At 37.0% G+C, this 20,177-nt stretch overlaps 1 protein-coding gene across 1 annotated transcript in view; it reads right to left on the bottom strand.

Moving 5' to 3' along the window:
• The window catches only part of SORCS2 (sortilin related VPS10 domain containing receptor 2), a 1,789,666-nt gene that overhangs the window by 11,385 nt on the left and 1,758,104 nt on the right, over positions 1–20,177 (bottom strand). Inside the window, exons 24-25 of the mRNA XM_053704165.1 lie at positions 18,558–18,657; positions 15,141–15,243 (exon numbers count right to left, since the gene is read on the bottom strand). Of these exons, the coding sequence (XP_053560140.1) occupies positions 15,141–15,243; positions 18,558–18,657 (203 nt within the window). The remainder of the gene's footprint in view (positions 1–15,140; positions 15,244–18,557; positions 18,658–20,177) is intronic.

The raw sequence follows: 20,177 nt of genomic DNA, 5'->3' as shown, positions 1-20,177 counted from the left end.
GCTCTATGCTATCACTGAAACATAGTTTGATATCATAATTCTATAGGCAATCCTATATGGTATCACCTCTGTAGGCAGTTTAAATGCTGCCACTAAAAAGAAGCTGGGTATCCTTATGTGACTAGTATAGAATGAGCAATATATCTCTATGGGCATATTAATAACCTATGCCATTGGAGAATGCAAATTAAAATCTAAAAACAATTCACTCTTGGAGCGAATGTCTAAGGTATGATCGCTAATAAAAAATAACTGATATGGCCAGATTTGTGATTCTCAAAAATTTCTCCTAATATGTGAAGGTTTAATAAATGCTGGTTAGCAAAATAGCTCTAGGTTCTCCATATAGCATTATCCTAGTAAAAAAAAAAAAGGTTGTCACTACTTGCTATGGCTTAAAACCTATACACAGGGTTAGTGAAGGACTTCAAGTGTAAATTTTATATAAGAACAACCATACTTTCTTGGACCCTTGAAAATATATGAGTAGAATATATTGAAATTGAGGAATAAATAATTGTTGCTGCTTAACATAGTTTCTCTTGTAAAACTAAACTAGTGTTTCTGTGATAAACGAGGAACATAAAAGTGGACATTGTATTCTGCTGGGTTACATACTAGCTACAACATAACTTATAAGAATCTTGGACATAGGAAAGGGAGAATTCAGTCTAATACCCCATGGACCTGGTATGAAATAATACTATTAAGCTATATAGGCAAACATATTATCGGATTCATACAAAATAATGGAATGGATCTTTTATATATTCACATGGCTTATACTGCATGGAAGACATTTATACGGCTTTTCAACGTGAGATAATATGTCTAGCTATGATAGACACTGCGTAGGAGAGGTATCGTGCAGTGAAATGACTGCCCTTGGTAGTTGCATAGTCATAACTAGTATCAATAACTATTAAAGGGACAGTATACTGTAAAATAGTTTTTCCCTTAATGTGTTTACAATTGCTTTTTTTACCAACTGCAGAGTAAAAAATGTATGAAAATTAGCTTTTAAAGGTTTATTTCTGTATATTAAAGCTCTGATTTTGTGTTTTGAAGCCACAGCCTAATAAAATGGGTTGAGCTTGTAGATATAATCCGATCTCATTACTGTATCACATTGTGCACATATACCTGCTTCTTTATCTTATATCTGTCCTTAAAACAATCACCAATACTTTGAGAGAACAATGGAAAATCAACATTGTATTACCTTATCTCTGCTATATCCGACTGGGAGTGTAATTTCTTCTCCTGGCTGTGTTTACAAAGCTTATCTATAGCTGGTACGCGCGGCCACAAACTTTCAGAATAGGTGGGGATACCACATGCTAAATTAACAATTTCAAATGCCAATATAAGGGTAAAGGAGCTACTTGTAAACAATTTAATACACTCCAACAGGTAAAGTGGATCATTGGGAACAAATTAAAGGGGAGAAAGTATTTGAGTAAACTGTCCCTTTAAATCTATTAAACACCAATAGTAGTGGACTATGGGCATAAAACTAAAAATTGGAGGGTAGCTTTGGGAGAGTAAATCTTAACTTGACTAAGATCCTGAAATGCCACGCTGTCTCGGCCGCTGACAGCGCAGCAAGTAGTGTAAAAATATTGAAAAAATATGTTAAGTATTAAGTTGAGTTTTGGTGTCATCTATGTTAACTATTTCCCAGTCATAGTTGCATTGATTAACCAATATTTTCTAAGTATATAATAATAATGAAAATGTATACATATTATGGCAAACATTTTAGGCTACAGTTAAGAGGAGAATCAGTTCCTTGCAGTCAGCAAATCTACTAAATGACATAGAAGCTAAAATATTTTTTAGACTTCTCAGCCATACAGTACAATTATAAAACCGTTCAGCTTCTCAGATCAATGGACCTTCATAAATACACAGACTAAAGTGTTTTAAATAATGGCTTTCCCTCTAAGATTGAAAGGATTCCTGTCAGGGGTAATAAAGTTACTCACAGTACAGCCTAACAAGCCTGTGTATGCTATTATCGTGAGGGATCTGACTAGATTGTCAAGTGGTTTTATCTGATGCCGGACGTGACTTGAAGTCTATGCCTGTTCACTGCATTTCAGGCTGTAGCTGAACCCCACAGGGTTACACTCCCCGAGCAGCAAACCCTTTCAGTGATTCCATGCCAAGCATAAACCACATAGGAGTCCCCTTCAGATTTCCACTCACCTCTATCAGTCTGCCTAGGAGCTGTTGCGATACGTGCTTGAATCCACAACAAGGAGTTCTGGCTATCTTGTGTCACCGCTGCAGAAGCAATCTCACTCCTAGGTGTTCAGGGCTATCAGTTGAGCACTGTGGCACTTCTGCGGTATAGGTGGGTGGAAGTCAGGATGCAACCATCACAATCTCCGGCTGCGCATCTAGAGCTTGTTGTTCGCACCCCAGCAAGAGCCAGCTCAGAGACAGTCTCAAAGCCAAATAAGCTAAGGTCCCTTGCAAGCTGTTGAGTATATTGCATGATTAGGGTCTTAACAGATTGTTCCCATGTCTCCACGGCTTCCATTTTGTGCCTCAATCTTGTGCCTTTTTCTCTGGCGGTAGCTCGATGTCTGTAATTTTGCTTTTATCCCTCAATGAAGTCTCAGTTCAGTAATAAACTTAGAGTGGTCTTCAATTTCCAAAATTATAGTATAATGTTTCCTATATTGTCATTCTTCAGCACAAATGGCTGGGTGATCTGAGTATTCAGGATGCTGGAGGGGTAGATTTAGTTATAGGCCGTAATCAGGCCTCCGTTGCGCACCACATCTATTTCAGGCTGCTGGGCTGAGGACTAATATAAAAGTAGTATAGATCAGCTCTACAAGTACGAGTCTTTAGAAAAACACTGGATATGTGGCATAAGGCGTGGTAAACAGCGGATTCAACTGCTCCTTCGATCAGCCAAAATTATGAAGCAGACATTTTGGCCGATGGTCGAACACGCCCCCTACTTTTGCCTTTTTAACGCTGAGATCAGCACTTTGTGCACATGCGTGATGCTAGTCTTGAAGCCAATTCAAACAATGATTGGTGAAATCAAGCTTGATGTGCACACAGTATACCACTCAGTGTCTTAGCACACACCAAGACTGGCACCAGAGAGCGTGCAAAAGCTGCCAATCTACTAATTAAAAAAGTAGCTGTAGGGGGGACTTCCAGGCAGCGGCCATGTCTAGTCGCACCACTGCATACTGCTCCAGCATTTCTAAGGTTTCCACTTGATTTTATTACTCAGCCATCCCATTCTTGTGACATCTAAATAGGTATAAGACCTACTACAGATCCTGCATCTATTAAACCTATTCTTACAGAAATAGCTGCTGGTATCAGCGCCCGGAGCAACACAGCAATATAGGAGGTTGAGGCCTCTATTAAACCCCCCGGCGAGGCACCTTCTGGCCTTGTCGTTAGGCAGCACTCAATGCTGAATTCACCTACCATTTAACTGACAAACGACTACTATGGCGACTGCTTGTTACCTACTAGAGGAACTGAGGGCACTATTGCATGAACATCAGCTCGTTTTTACGGAGACTATGCGCACTGCCTTTGACCTACGCAGTTCAGATGCCACGACTGAGACACAGAAGAGGCTGGAGGATGCGGCCCTAAATGAGCGTGGATACAAAGAGAAGATCCCGATCGCTACTATAGTGGCTAGTGTTTCGACGAGAGACATTGGCGCTTGTGAAGAGCTAGTACATGAGCTGAAACCCGAGGATTTCAAGGGACTTGCGATATCCTTTACACAGGAACCCGGTGAGAGGAACCAGCATATTGCCTCGGAAGCAGCAAGGCAATCACCCGGTATGGGTCCTGCCTCATATCAGAGACGCTTCCCTAAGAGACCGCGAAGCGGACAGCACCATAATGCATGCCATCCTTTACCTGGTAGCGTAGCATGGGGAGTACAATTAAAGACTCTTAATACTCTGCAGCTCTCTTTAATACCGAATGTTTGGCTTTTTCTAGGTAACAGTGAGTACAATCGCACTGGTGTTGGTTAATATAAGAGTCCCAGTTCCCTGAACTCTCCACACACTATAGATAACCAAGTTATTATGGTATTACAAAACTTCACTGTTTTTTCTTCTTTTTTGACACCGGACTTAAATTTCCCTACTGTCTATCATGAAGCCTTATGGGACTGCTGTTTTATTACTAACGTTATTTACTTCAAAAGTTGTACCTTACGCTACTTAATTGTGCATACCTAGGTAGACATTATTATAGTTATCTCTGTTTCACTTATTGGCACCCCACAATTGTCACTAAGTCTTCCTGTTCCTATCTTCTTTTTGCAAATATAACTGCTACTATGCTAACAATAGATACAGGTTCATTACTGTCCCTTAGCTATGTCATTCTACAATGATGCCATGACTATGGAGTGTGGCGGTCCTGCCGTCTGCGGCCGGGATGGCGGACTATCTCTGCTCTATTATAATGCCTTACAACTAATTACATAGACATGGCTGAGAATAAGCTTATATTGCATCTTTGTTCCATATCAAATTGTTCCCATAATGCCCATTAAGTATTAGATAGACTTATGGATGTTTGTATTGTTACTCTGGACCTTAATGAGTTAAAAAAAAACAAAAACATGAAACACATTATATTTTGAATTGAATCCATCTAGGTACTACTTCAAATATGCTCATCAAGGCTATCCCTCTTAAGCTCAATTAAGCATATTATTTCTATCGCAAAACTCACTGACATGCACATCTCAATAATTACCACAGACTTAATTATTATAGAAACCCCCTTTACTCATACTTATTACTTTCATTGGACTCAGCGTCCTTGTATACTCAATATTATAGAACTTACATGAACCGTGTTTATGCTTACATTATGGCCCGAAGCTTGACATATTGTTATGTTCACTAGGTATGTACAGTCTTATTAATATTATTCACAGTTGTTTTGTCTCTAGCAGATTATTTTAGAGTGTTTACTAAAAAATGAGGTTTGTCAGTTGAGATCCAAAAGTGGAATAACCTCCTATACTTGGGATTTACAGTGACGAGGCCCAGGAGTGACCTCTTATGTCATTACGGAGGTTAACTGAGTATTAGGCATTTGAATTATTTGCTATATCCTTGGACCTTTGTTTTAGAAATATATATTGTATACTTGAAACTTCTTACCACGAGATTTATGTAGCAATACTATGTTTTACTGTCCTATGTTTTATGTATGCCTTATTTCAAACCTCAAAAAAAAAAGTAGCTGTAGCTTGTGACAAGTGATGTACAGCATATTCAGCTGACAATCTGTGCAGCATCCTTTATCTGAAATGTTTTATGCACAGTAAAGTACAACCCTGCTTACCAAATCGTGAATGTATTGCTTACCTTTTTAAGTGTCAGTTTTATAACTAAGAAAATGTTATGCCACAAAACTTCACGTTTACTTTCAACTTGTAATATGATCGGTAAACCTGACAAGCGCATATACCTGCGATATACACCTATGCACAAGCATATTAGCGCTCCATTTGTAATCTGGCCCTATGTATGGTGGTGAAATTGTATTGTATAACTAGAAATAGTACTTCATAATTTATTTTGCCTTTTCAAATAACCTGATTTTATAAAATATCTTGTATATAAAACTTTAAATGTAAATATATATATTTGAATTTAGGTGAATAGACAAAAAGTTTTTGTATAATTTGACTTACAACTCAGTTCTATAAACAATACATATTTTAAAAGAATCCAGCATACAGGATTGATTTTAGCAACAACAAAAAATGTAAATGATTTATAGTTAAGCCTTTTTCAATAAGCTTTCACAAATATCCCACTTATGTATGGCATTGTATGGTTAAGAGTTTGAAAAGTAAATTTATTTTAACTTTTATCTGTTTAATAAAATTTGTTGTGGTTCATAAAAACCCCCCAATGATGACTTTGATAAATCCACACAGCTCATCCACAGAGTATTAAACATAATCCTGAAACAGAGTTACAGTAAGTCCGCTATAGAAACAGCCTCTGCTATTTATATATATTAATAGTGGTTTTACTCATTAATTATATTATTATAAACACTATAAATATCTTTTTTCAGGGATCATTGAAAACACGCACAGGTATATGCCAAGAAAGAAAGCGTTGCCTGCCCCAAGCGCAAAGCAGTAGATAGAGTAAAATATAATAGACTTTCCCCCGATGATGCTATACTTAAAAGCGAAAAAAAAATGTAGCTAATATAGATACTGTAACTTATCATTTTACAACTCTATGCCTCTCTGTTACTGCAAAATAAATTAGAAAATAGACCTCAGATCTTATAAGTGTTAAACGTATTGTGCTCTTCAGTATGAGGAAAAGGTTCATGAAAATAAGCTGAGAACTGTCCAGTTTCTATTAATATGATATATGTCTGGCTGGAGAGAATGCTTGTACCTACTGTGTGTTATCACCTCCAGGCTGTGACAGTTGGCTATTGGGAGCAGATCCTATTAAGCACACTTATTACATCCACGTGCCAACTGCTTTGTCACTGGACGTTTTAAAGGGACAGGGCCGCAGAGGAGCAGTTGGAATCAGTTCAAAACGTTTAAGTAGACAGCATCAGCACACAGAAGGTTTATATTTACTTGTTTGTTTATATTTTAATGGGTACATCCAGAAAGAGAAACGCTCTCTGTGGAGTGAACAACAGGATAATAGCTTGTTCTATGGAGATTTACCACCTGGGAGCAACCTCTTTTAGACCAACTGCGCTTTTCAGAGCGGAGAATTTTCCTGAAGTACATCAGTTTGATCCCACCTAACAAGGTCAGTCCAGCTTCGAAATACCAGGGGATCCCTCTCTGAACAAGGAACATGGCAACCCCAGGTGATCATTTCGGCCTTCTTATTCTTATTTAATGGGTTCAGGACTGGCTGAGAAAAAGTGAAGCTTACGTACTTATTGTCTGACAATGGAATCAAACTTTGGGAGTGCTGCCAATGAGACTAAATAGTTACACAAAACAGAGGCTATTTGTACACATCTACTAGCAAATAAATATTACAACACTGGGCTTTTATGGGCTCAATCATTCCTGCCCCTCTCTTTATAATAGAATGAGACTCCCTTGCTTTGTATATGTTACAGACTGAGAGTGGTTGGTACAGTGAAGGTTTTCTACTACTAGTGAATGTCACCTTCACTAAAATAACCAGTGAATGTCACCTTCACTAAAATAACCAGTGAATGTCACCTTCACTTAAATAACCAGTGAATGTCACCTTTACTAAAATAACCAGTGAATGTCACCTTCACTTAAATAACCAGTGAATGTCACCTTTACTAAAATAACCAGTGAATGTCACCTTCACTTAAATAACCAGTGAATGTCACATTCACTTAAATAACCAGTGAATGTCACCTTTACTAAAATAACCAGTGAATGTTGAAGAAATAGTTTGTTTGGAAATCATAAATCTCTCTCTGTTGTTTGTTAACCTTTACTAACTGGGGTTGGGAAAAGTCACATTTCAAATAAAAACTATAAAAAAATATTCATTGACGTTTTGATTTCTTGCAGCAAGTCCAAAACCTTGTGAAAAGTTGTTAAAAAAAAACTGTTTAGTAAGAGCACAACTGACATTGAATGTTTACGCTGGGACATGGAAAAAAAGTAATTAAATACAAATCTGGATCTTTGCAGGTGTACACTGCGCATTACTAGAGAGGTAACAGCTCCAGCTTTTACCGCAGAAAAAGCTGAACTGTTTCATCTTTTATATTGGAACGTGCAAACAGCATGAATACAAAGGCTAACTTGAGTGCTTGGGGCTCCATTACATATCCTATATACAGCGCCACATATAAATGTGGCACGTATATTTCACCCGTCGCCCGCAATTTTTACTCCCATAAGCTAACATGGGACCGCGTTGCAAATCGGTATCCAATATTCAGCGTGACGAAAATTGAAAAATCTTACTCTATTTTCACCTCGCCATGCAAGGCAGCCGCAGCAGGCCTTGCACTAAGTATGGGAGCACCGTAACTCCCGAAACTGCCTGCAAAAATAAACTAACACCTAACACATGCGCAATATCTATCTACCTGTCAACCGCAATCCCCCACCGCAATAAATAATAAAGTGTATTAACCCCTATATCTGCCATCAAACCCACACTGCAAGTAATAACTAAATTATTAACCCCTATATCCGCCATCAAACCCACACCATAAGTAATAACTAAATTATTAACCTCTATATCTGCCATCAAACCCACACCGCAAGTAATAACTAAATTATTAACCCCTAAATCAGCCAACCCCAAAATCGCAAACTACCTATTAAAACTATTAACCCCTAATCTGCCATTAACCCACAATGCAAACTTCCTATTAAAGTATTAACCCCTAAACCGCCAAAGCCCACAACGCAATAAACCTAACACCCCCTAACCTAACACCCCTAAATGAACCCAAATTACCTAAATTACAAAATACTAAAGTTACTATTAAAATAAAAACCCTAACACTACTTTAAAAATAAACTAAGTATAAATTAAAGGGACAGTCTAGTCAAAATTAAAATTATGGTGTAGACTGTCCCTTTAAGCTACAATTACAGAAAATAAAAAAATAGAAGAACAGAAAATAAAAAACAAAATTACCAAATTTTAAAAAATTATACCTAATCCCAATGAAAATAAAAACTCCCCCCCCAAATAAAAACTCCCCCTACTCTAAAAATAAACTACCAGTAGCCCTTAAGGGCTTTTTGCAGGGCATTGCCCCAAGATAATCAGCTCTTTTACAACAAAATACACAAAGTCCCCCCTAACAGTAACCCCCCCCCACCCACCAAACCCCCAAAATAAAAGAACACTAAAAAACCTAAACTACCCATTGCCCTGAAAAGGGAATTTGTTGGCAATTGCCTTCCTTAATCAGTCATTTATAAACCATTTCCTCTCCTGCTCTAGGTACCAGTATTGCTCAGATTAGGTAATGTTGTTGGGGTCAATCCCCTTTTTAGATTAGCTTTAGAGCAATCCGTGTATTCTCTGAGCCCTGAGGGTTACGGTGTATTTGAACTATTACCCAGGGAAGTAATTTTGTTTTTAAAGTCTCACACACACAGTCCTGATCTGTTTCTTAATCTAAGTTTTAAATGTATGTCTCACATATTTATGTTATACATTTGGTACTATTTACCAACCTTTTTTATTTTATTCTATCATTAGTAAAAGTTACGTTTTAATAACCAGTTCTGGACACAATCCGGTTTTCAATGCATACTGTTACTATATAGTGTTTTGTGAGTGCTGGGTACTGTCAAACTTCTTTCTCTTTTTTGTACCTATATATCTATCAGACAGTCAGCACCCCCCTTCTCCTACACTTCACCAGTGATACTAACTGGTATATAATGAATACTGAATAGATTATATATCTACTATTATTTCAGCATACTATATTATGAAGGGGTTGATATTTGCTTAAACTAACACCGTTGCCACTATTTCCATTGGTTAAAGCACCCCACCCAAGCTCTGGTGGGGTCATGAAAGTGTATTAAAATTGAATATAAATTCACAGAGTCTAATTCTATTATAGAGTGAAGTAGTAATGATTTAACCCATAAAGGCAAAAGTATTGCAGTGTCAATCAGCATTGGGAAACCTTGTAAGTTGGTGACTGGCTAAGCAGAATTTGGCCATATGAAAACTGCTGTCGGGATGAAGATGAACCACCGCCACATAGGAGCCAGGGGTTTAGTGTTAGGATTTTTATGTGTATTTTTTTTTGTTTTAATGAATAGTTTTTTTTAATTTAATTTGTTTTTTGGGCAGCAAAAGCGCTAAATGCCCTTCTAATGGTAATGCCCAACCAAATGCCCTTTTCAGATCAATTTTTATTGTAGGTTTTTTTAGATAGCCTTTTTTTGGTAACTTAGGGGGTGTTAGGTAGGTAGGTTAGCTGGTTTGGGGTTTAGACATTAGTGGGTATTTTGTGATTTTGTGGGTGTGGCGGTTTAGGAGTTAAAAGTATAGAGGGCTATTTTGGGATGGGGCTGTGGTGGTTTATGGGGTTAAAAGTTTAGCAGGGACTTTGTGGCTGGCTATGTGGTGGTTTATGGGGTTAATAGTGTAGCAGGGACTTTATGGTGGGCTATGTATCGGTTTAGGAGTTAATAGTGTAGTGGGGACTTTGTGGTGGACTATGTGGCAGTTTAGGGTTTATTAGAGTAGGGGGGCTATGGCGATTAGGGTTAGCGCACAATATTATAATTTTGGTTCTTTGCATGCGTTGTGTTTACTTTGTGTATATATATATATATATATATATATACATATACACACACACACACACACACAGAGAAGCACACTCACAGGAACGAACAACTGGCTCAATACTATTGTTAGCCTGTTCTATGGCGATTTACCACCTGGGTGCAGCTTATTTTACCCCAGTAATGCTTTTCACAAAGAAGAACTTTCCTGTAGTATATCAGTCTGATCCCGCCTATTACAGTCAGTCCAGCACCAAAATACCAGGCAATTCCTCTCTGAACAAGGAACACAGCAACCCCAGACGATCGTTTCGGCCTTAATTGGGCCTCGTTAGTAAGGTGTAGCCATATTCCTCTAAGCACACTGAGCAAGGAGTCCACGTCTGGTTTCCCCTTTTTCCCATAGGGAGACTAAATACACACAGAGAGAAGCACACTCACAGGAATGAACAACTGGCTCAATACTATTGTTTGCCTATTCTATGGCGATTTACCACCTGGGTGCAGCTTCTTTTAGTCCAGTAATGCTTTTCACAGAGAAGAACTTTCCTGTAGTATATCAGTCTGATCCCGCCTGTTACAGTCAGTCCAGCGCTGAAATACCAGGCAATTCCTCTCTGAACAAGGAACACAGCAACCCCAGATGATCGTTTCGGCCTTCATTGGGCCTCGTCAGTGAGGTGTAGCCATATTCCTCTAAGCATACTGAGCAAGGAGTCCACGTCTGGTTTCACTTCTCTCTGTATGTATTTAGTCTCCCTATGGGAAAAAGGGACAACCAGACGTGGACTCCTTGCTCATTGTGCTTAGAGGAATATGGTTACACCTCACTGAAGAGGACCAATGAAGGCCAAAACGATCGTCTGGGGTTGCTGTGTTCCTTGTTCAGAGAGGAATTGCCTGGTATTTTGTCGCTGGACTGACCGTAATAGGTGGGATCAGACTGATATACAAAAAATCCAAGAGTGTGGCAGCACAACAAATTTCATTTGGAACACACAAGGAACGTTTCGGGAGTGTTTCAATTTGTCAAGCTTGACAAAGGGAAAACTCCCAAAACGTTGCTCTGCTGTTTTTCCTTGTGTGTTCCAAATAAAATTTGTTGTGCTGCCACATTCTTGGTTTTTTTGCATATTTGAAGGGGTTTCTGGTGCCCCTGTGGCCTGCATACAGTACCCTCAGTGCTGGACTTTTGTTGGATTCTGGATCAGACTGATATACTACAGGAAAGTTCTTCTCTGTGAAAAGCATTACTGGGCTAAAAGAAGCTGCACCCAGGTGGTAAATTGCCATAGAACATGCTAACAATAGTATTGAGCCAGTTGTTTGTTCCTTTGAGTGCACTTCTCTCTGTATGTATTTAGTCTCCCTATGAGAAAAACGGGCAACCAGACGTGGACTCCTTGCTCGGTGTGCTTAGAGGAATATGGCTACACCTCACTGACAAGGTCCAATGAAGGCCGAAACGATCCTCTGGGGTTGCTGTGTTCCTTGTTCAGAGAGGAATTGCCTGGTATTTCGGCGCTGGACTGACCGGGATTGGCGGGATCAGACTGATATACTACAGGAAAGTTTCACTCTGTGAAAAGCATTACTGGCCTAAAAAGTTGCGCCCAGGTGGTAAATCGCCATAGAACAGGCTAACAATGTTATTGAGCCAGTTGTTCGTTCCTGTGAGTTCACTTCTCTCTGTATGTATGTATATATATATATATATATATATATATATATATATATATATATAAATATATATATATATATATATATATAAATAGTTTTTAGTTACTGCAGCTTTACTACCTACATGTGTAAATTAACATTTTTGGACATGGTAAAATATTAAATGCAGTATACAGAACATTACAGAAAACATTTATCAACCCACTGGAAGACTCCATGTATTGGATTCTTTTATGAGTGCTTGGAACTGAATCTGTGTTTTAGGATCTCCTAATGCATATACCATACTTTATATTGGGCTAGATTACAAATGGAGTGGAACCAATAGCGCAGGGTGTGTCATCTCCATAGAATGATGAAAGAAAAGTAGAATCCAGCACTACAGTCCAATTGGAAAAACCCACCTGAAGCTACTACAAAGCTCCCAAGACATATAATTTTTAAAATGGTACGGTTGGTCTCCAAATATGCAAAAAATTCCTTTATTACAAAATTATGTCCATAACAGGGTCAAAAGAGCAGTAATCATGATTAGTGCTCTTTTGACCCTGTTATGGACATAATTATGTAATAAAGGAATTTTTGGCATATTTGGAGACCCTCTGTACCATTTTTTAATCTCCATAGAATGACACAGAATCTGGTATTACAAGTGGATGGTTAAATATATTAACCAAAGCCTTTTAAAATGGTCAAAACTTTTTTTAGCGCAAACTATACTTTTAATGGACAGCGCAGGGTGCACTATTATCACTTGTATTATAAGTGCTGAGTTAAGTGTTGCACTTGAGTAAAATCCAAAATGCAGCTGTAAAATGCAGCGCTTTTTAGGATCCAAAGTAAACCATTAGCACTCAAGCAATATCGGACATTAATTTTACTGCACATCTCCATAAAGCTCTATTATGTGAGAGATTTAGCGCAAATTACGTGCACACCACTATCCGACATGAAGATGTTAGTGCACCCTAGACTAACTCTCGATCAATAGAAAATTACTAGTATTAATTTAAGAGCAAAAATTGAAGTGTCATTGATTGTGTATAAGAAATATTAAGGCACAGTAACGCTAATATTTTCCTGTTCCACTTGTACTCTAGCCCATTGTCTAAAGTTTCATCTTGTAGGACCTAGGAAAGTCGCTTGAGTTTTCATTTTTTGGGGGGGCAGGAAAGTGAAAAATAATTCCGATATAACATACATTTTTAGACAAGTTTCTATTTTACTTTTAGCATATAATTTGTTTTGTTCTTTTGTAATTCTTTGTTGAAAAGTATACCTAGGTAGACTCAGGAGCAGAAGTGCACTACTGGGAGCCAGCTGGGGATTTTGTATGTATTAAAAAAAATTCTAATACATGTCAGCTCATAATTATACACAACACTGCTGCAATAAACGTGATTTTCTTGTGTTCGTCATTTATTGGCATCTATTTTGTTTTAAGATGTCAATTGCAATACTTTGGTTCAAGTGTAATGTTTGGGGAGCATTCATTATTGCTACATGCAAGGCACACATAGAAAAACCTGACTTTAGCCAAAAAAAAACATGTTTTGCCAGTTAGGATATGAATGAAAAACAAATATGTGCAGGTAAATGAATATCTTAAAACGGTAAACTGGTAGAATAGTTTAGGAATAAAATCTATCAAAATAAACAAAGATAGGAAGAGAGAAGGGAGGAAGGAGAAAAAGGAAGAAAGAAGAAAAGAAATGAAGAAAAGAGAGTTTATAGGACTAAAAAAAAGTGCTGGTATTAGGAGAGAAGAGGTAATAAATGCATATTCCCTCATTTGTACTATATCAACAAGATGTCCCAGTAATAAATTAATGAAAAAAATCCTAATACATCAAAAGATGTATTATGATGACAGTGTTTTGCATTTTGTTTTCTCTTTGCCTTTATTGTTGAGAGTGCCTTGTGACATTATGGTCTTCATATTATTGAGTGTACCTGGTGACCTTAGGACCTTCATATTGTTGAGCGTACCTGGTGACCTTATGGTCTTCATATTGCTGAGCATACCTCGTGAGTTGTGACCTTAGGGTCTTCATATTGCTGAGCATACCTGGTAACCTTAGGGCCTTCAAATTGTTGAGCATATCGGTGACCTTGTGGTCTTCATATTGTTGAGCGTACCTGGTGACCTTAGAGTCTTCATACTGTTGAGCGTAACTGGTGACCTTAGGATCTTCATACTGTTGAACATATCAGTGACCTTTGGGTCCTGGTGACCTTAGGGTCTTCATATTATTGAGTGTACCTGGTGACCTTAGGGTCTTCATATTGTTGAGCATACTTAGTGACATTATGGTCTTCATATTGTTGAGTGCACCTGGTGACCTTAGGACTTTCATATTGTTGAGCGTACCTGGTGACCTTATGGTCTTCATATTGCTGAGCATACCTCATGAGTTGTGACTTTAGGGTCTTAATTTGCTGAGCATACCTGGTAACCTTATGGCCTTCAAATTGTTGAGCATATCGGTGACCTTGTGGCCTTCATAATGTTGAGCGTACCTGGTGACCTTAGAGTCTTCATACTGTTGAGCGTACCTGGTGACCTTAGGATCTTCATACTGTTGAACATATCAGTGACCTTGGGGTCTTCATGTTGTTGAGTGAACCTGGTGACCTTAGTGTCTTCATATTGTTGAGCATACCTGGTAACCTTAGGGTCTTCATATCATTATTAGTGTTTCCTTCTTTTGTTGTAAACCATTTCATACTTTAGTATTCAAAATGCTGCAGGAAATTATGTGTACAGAATTTAAAATATCTATCTAGATATGTTAGTATGTGACGATTATATGATTTAAATAAATCCTGTAAACTGAAAGAAACAACTATTATGCAAACCTATCACAAATGTTTGTATTAATGTATTTTTTTCACGTACAGTACCCCTACTTCCACCCCTGTAAATTGTACAAGGATTTCAAATTTAATAGCCTGTGAGGATGGCAGTGAGGGGACTAATTAAAGACTCTGCTGAAAGAAGAGTAGTTCATGTCTGGTTCAGGCAATGCATTTTCATGAAATCACAACCATACAAAGACCTTTGATTACATAACCCCTGTGATTATAAAAGTCTACCTTTTTATTATGTATGAAAAATCATTTATCATCTTCTATTAATCCTAATTACAAAAATAATTTGGATTTAACTTGCCTTTTGAACTTATAAAGGATGAAAGCTCCAACTGCAACAAGACAGATGGCAAATATAATCAATATAGCCCAATATCCTCCTGCTCCACCAATCCTCTGGGAGTCTGAAATGACAAATACACTGGTTAGTTTAATAACTGCTTGAACAGAGCAACATCTGCTGAAATTCTGATTATTTTCACTCTGGATTAGTTCAGAATGGTTAGAAAACAAATTGCATTTAAAGACTTTTTATGATCAACAGAGCAGATGCCAACATTAGCATTTTGAGAAATCAGTTTTTGATGGCCTTTTTTGCTTTTTTTCGTGCTTCTTTTGGCATGTAAAGCATATGAGGTGGTAGTTATATCTTTCAATAATAATAATATATAAGACAGAGCAATAATAGATAACCATGACAACTGCTTTGTGTAACTTAAAGGGACATTAAACACTTTGGGATGGTAATATAAAATGATAAATTGTATATATAAAACAACTCTGCAATATACTTTCATTATTTATTTTGTCCTCTTTGCCTGTAATTCCATTCTAAAATTGTGAGTTTTTCAGTTCCTGTTAGAAATGGAAGTGCAGAACACTGTTAAATCCAGCACAACCATTGGCTGCACACTCTAGTAACCTATTTATAACTGACCCTAATTGGCCACAGCAGAGAAGGTAACACAAGTTACAACATGGCAGCTCCCAGTGTTTTATAGACACTAAAACTTTACACTTATTTTGTCACTTTTTAAACAACTAATGAAACTTTAAAAAATACATCTACATGTTAGTCATGGACTAATCTTTTCTTTGAATGCATCATTCTATCTAGCATGTATTTAGTGTTTAATGTCCCTTTAAGTCATATAGGTTTAGATACAATAAATCTTTAAAGGGACATTATACACTCATTTTTTCTTTGCATAAATGTCTTGTAGATGATCTATTTATATAGCCCATAAAGTTTTTAAAAAAAAATAAATGTATAGTTTTGCTTATTTTTAAATAACATTGCTCTGATTTTCAGACTCCTAACCAAGCCCCAAAGTTTTATGTGAATAACGTCAGCTACCTTCTCCAGCTTGCTCCTTTTTGTGTAAAGGGTCTTTTCATGTGCAAAAGAAGGGGGAGGGGGGAGTGTCTTATTTGACACTTGCAGTGGGCTTTCCAGCTACCTTTTCAACAGAGCCAAACTGACAGCTTCTAAGTAAGTTTTTAAACAGTTTTATACTGGATTTTTATATCAGTATCTGTGCATCTTATTCTTTATAGTAGTGTCTATTACATGCAGTTATATGAAAATGAGTGTATACTGTCCCTTTAAGTACATGTTAGCTCTGGGCATCAACTCAGGGGCAACATGTTTAATCAGATAAACATTCGATAATTAGATGTGTTGCTTTTGTGTGTGTGTGTGTGTGTGTGTTGTTTGTGAATCAATATCAATTCTGGTCTTTTTGCCAAAATGTTCTCATATTAGCATAGAAAAGTAAAAAATAAAACCTTTAGAATGTAAAATAATCCTAAACAGAAATGTATTTTATTTTGCTGTAGAGTATAATATAGGCCAAGTATAATCAGTTAAAGGGACATTAAACACTAAATAAATGCTAGATAAAATGATGCATTCAAAGAAAAGATTAGTCTGAAAATAACATGTACTGTAGATGTATTTTTTTAAAGCTCCATTAGCTGTTTAAATATTGACAATAAGTGTAAAGTTTTAGTGTCTATAAAACAATGGGAGCTGTCATGTTGTAACTTAGGTTATCTTCTCTGCTGTGGCCAATTAGGGACAGTTATAAATAGGTCACTAGAGTGTGCAACCAATGGCTGTGTGGAATAGGAATATAACAGTGCTCTGCACTTCCATTTCTACCAGGAACTCAAAAGCTCACAATTTCAGAATGTAATTACAGGAAAAGGGGACAAATAATAATGAAAGTATATTGCAGAGTTGTTTTTATATATGTACAAAGAAAGAGGGGGAAAGAGGGGTCCCTCTAACAAGAATACACTTGAAGCACTCAGGAGTATGAGGGAATTATAAAAACAGCAACACACAGTATGTGTGAGTAATCAACCTGAGCACCGGGGGGGGGGGGGGGGGGGGGAGAGCTCTGACAAGAGTTTAAAACATAACTTTTATTGAGAAGTGAAAAAATTAAATTAGGAAAAACAACATTAAAAACACATTATGGCAATCTTTGTGGAGATAAATATGAGCCTAAATATGGTAGTTCAATGGGAAATTACAAATTTGGGCAAGGAGACTGTTTAATTACTTTGGCTTGGTGTCAAACACATACTCCACACGGACCAAATAATGATCTTATGCAATATCAGTACAATAAAATAGTTTAAAATAATCATGAACCGGAGATTAAGTAATTTCTCCAAGGAAAAGATTATATAAATGTAAATGCAAGCAGCAAATATAGCATAGGTACGCTAAAGAGTCAATTAAAGAAAAAACATACTTTTTACAGGGTTGATTTTTATTCCCAATCCTGTCCTGTTGGCACATCACTTCTTTTCTCTTGGAAAATGTGCTTTTAAATAAGTTTTACTTACTGAAACCATGTTTAGGCCTATTTTACAAGCCATATCTTTTTTACACGGGTTTGGGGGTTGTCAAACGTGCACATACTCAGTTCATATTTGAACAAACATTTCTGGTTCTATTGAAATGATAATGCTGAAATCATATTTTTGAACTATGAAACATTCATAAATAACAATCATAAGAATATTAATCTATGACTGTAGTCAATTGTTTAAATGTTATTAATTTAAAAGTACCATAAAATGAAAGGAAAAATGGTTTATCGCTCATGTTCAGTAAACTTATTAAGAATATCCAATAAACATACAAACATTGTCCTCAATTTACTTTTCTTTACTTTTCCATTGGCAGGTTGATTTTTTTGCAAACATGTTTGTGTGCAAAATGCAACGTGAAAACTACTGTTAAGTGTACATGTTTAATTAATCTGAATGTAAAAAAAATCCTGATGTTCACATTTATAACATATATCATTTGAATCCATTGGTAAAGGTGAAAAAAATGTTTTTTACTAAAAATTGGAATCTTGATTCATATACTGTAAGAACAGAATGCATAAAAATATTACTACAAGACCCAGTGAGGGACAACTAGATGGGGGTTATTCAGTTCAGTGTTATAAGAAGCAAAAAGCCTTACTTATTTTCTGGGGGGGGGGGGGGAAGCTTTATTAGTCACAGGAGAGCTGACCAGATAGATAGATAAATAGATTAGATAGGCAAATGTCTCAATAAGAAATGGTAAATCACTATTCCTTTAGCGATAACATAAACATCATTTAGGGATCATGTTAAATCACAATTAAAAGTATAATTAGTGTGTTGCTTTTCATTTTCTTTAATGAACAGCAAACATACAGGGATTTACCTGACTCAGAATCATGTAGCGTTACTAATACCCAGAATCCACCTCTCAGGAAAAATGTGATGTTGTGTGCATTCAGAGCTTGTTTTATCACTGTTATTCTCTGAAATAGAAAGAGAGATATTTAAATATATTTCAAGAACATCATGTGGACATTTTTAAAACAGTAACCATTTTCAAGGCAATTTATATTTCTTCTGTTTAACATACAACAGTATACTGTACACACTGAAAAAAACATAAAAAATGTTTCTAAAAAGATAGACAAATATTGGGGCATCTGTAAATGTCCCAAAAAAGCAAGGGATAAAGAAGCACACGAAAAGTTATGTTGAAACAATCCAATTTCTTTATTTAACTGTCCCACTTCACATTCAGTGTTCAATCTGTTCCTCCGGGCTGCAGTAGTTAGAGGAACTTCTTACAATTTAAAATACAAATTCAAAACAAAAGCAGTACATAAAGCTATCAAAATATCTCAATCCCTATGCATACGTATGCAGACTAAAGAAATGCAAGACTATAGGATAACATATGTGAAAATCATGCACACAATGTCTAAATACAAGACACTACTATATTATCCTAAAATGTCAGACTCACAGCATACCATATTGAAAATGAACAAACACAACTTAACAGTCCATTTTCCCACTGTTGATATATATTTGAAAGCCATATACTGAAAATACACAGTAGGTGTCGGTAGGTAATAGACCGCAACAGGATCTGCTGCACACTAGGTCAAAAAAACGATCCACAACTTGTATAATTTTAAGACAGTACTTATCTTCCAAAGTATAGTTGCGATGGTGCTTGTCCTTGCTGATCCGTGATTCCTCGGCGTGTGACATAATCCCCGATGGGGGTGGTCAACTCGTCACTGCAACTCCAATTGGTTCCTAGTACCTGAATCTGTATCCATTGGTCCAGGAGAAACCAAAGGAGAATGGACCAACCGCAACTCTGTATCTCCTTGTCAGGACATCCACGATAGGTATCGAGCTTTGTTGTTGACAAGTAAAAGTACTTTTAACACTTGGGAAATAAAGCACTGCTTTTATAAGCTGTCCTCAGGCTCCAAAAGTCGATTCCTAAAATCAGTTCACAGATACAACATCCATGCGCTATTATTTCAGCGCAGATTCGCAACTCCCAGGCTTGTTCTGTTTATTAGGATACTTTCAGAGACAGCAGTATAGGCTTCATTAAGTGCTAGATTGAGACTTCCGCTTTTATGTATCACCACAGATACCTCAGACAGTATTTAACTTATCCAAGGTGCAATACACATAGTGCCAACGCACGTTTCACCCCCCTCCAGAGCATGTGTCCCAGGGGTTCATCAGGGCATACTGAATCCATACCGGACATCCTCTTTATAGGGCATACCTGATTACTCACAGGTGATTCTCCTACACAGTCTCGCCCACATTTCGTTTAGAGAACTGTATCCTGTGAATAGCCAGGGGCCCTTAAAGGGATATTTACATTCAAATAGATTACAACATTTATTTTAAATTTTACTTTCAAATTGTGCAAAAAATGAAAAATCTTCATTATTGAGCAAACATTTTAAACTTTCACCTTCATTCCTAGGTAACGTCTCAGCTCTATTTGCAC

Source organism: Bombina bombina, chromosome 2, assembly GCF_027579735.1.
Source record: "Bombina bombina isolate aBomBom1 chromosome 2, aBomBom1.pri, whole genome shotgun sequence".
NCBI classification, from domain to species: domain Eukaryota; kingdom Metazoa; phylum Chordata; class Amphibia; order Anura; family Bombinatoridae; genus Bombina; species Bombina bombina.
Note: the sequence above shows the minus strand (reverse complement) of the source record. Positions and strands in the feature narration are given on the sequence as shown.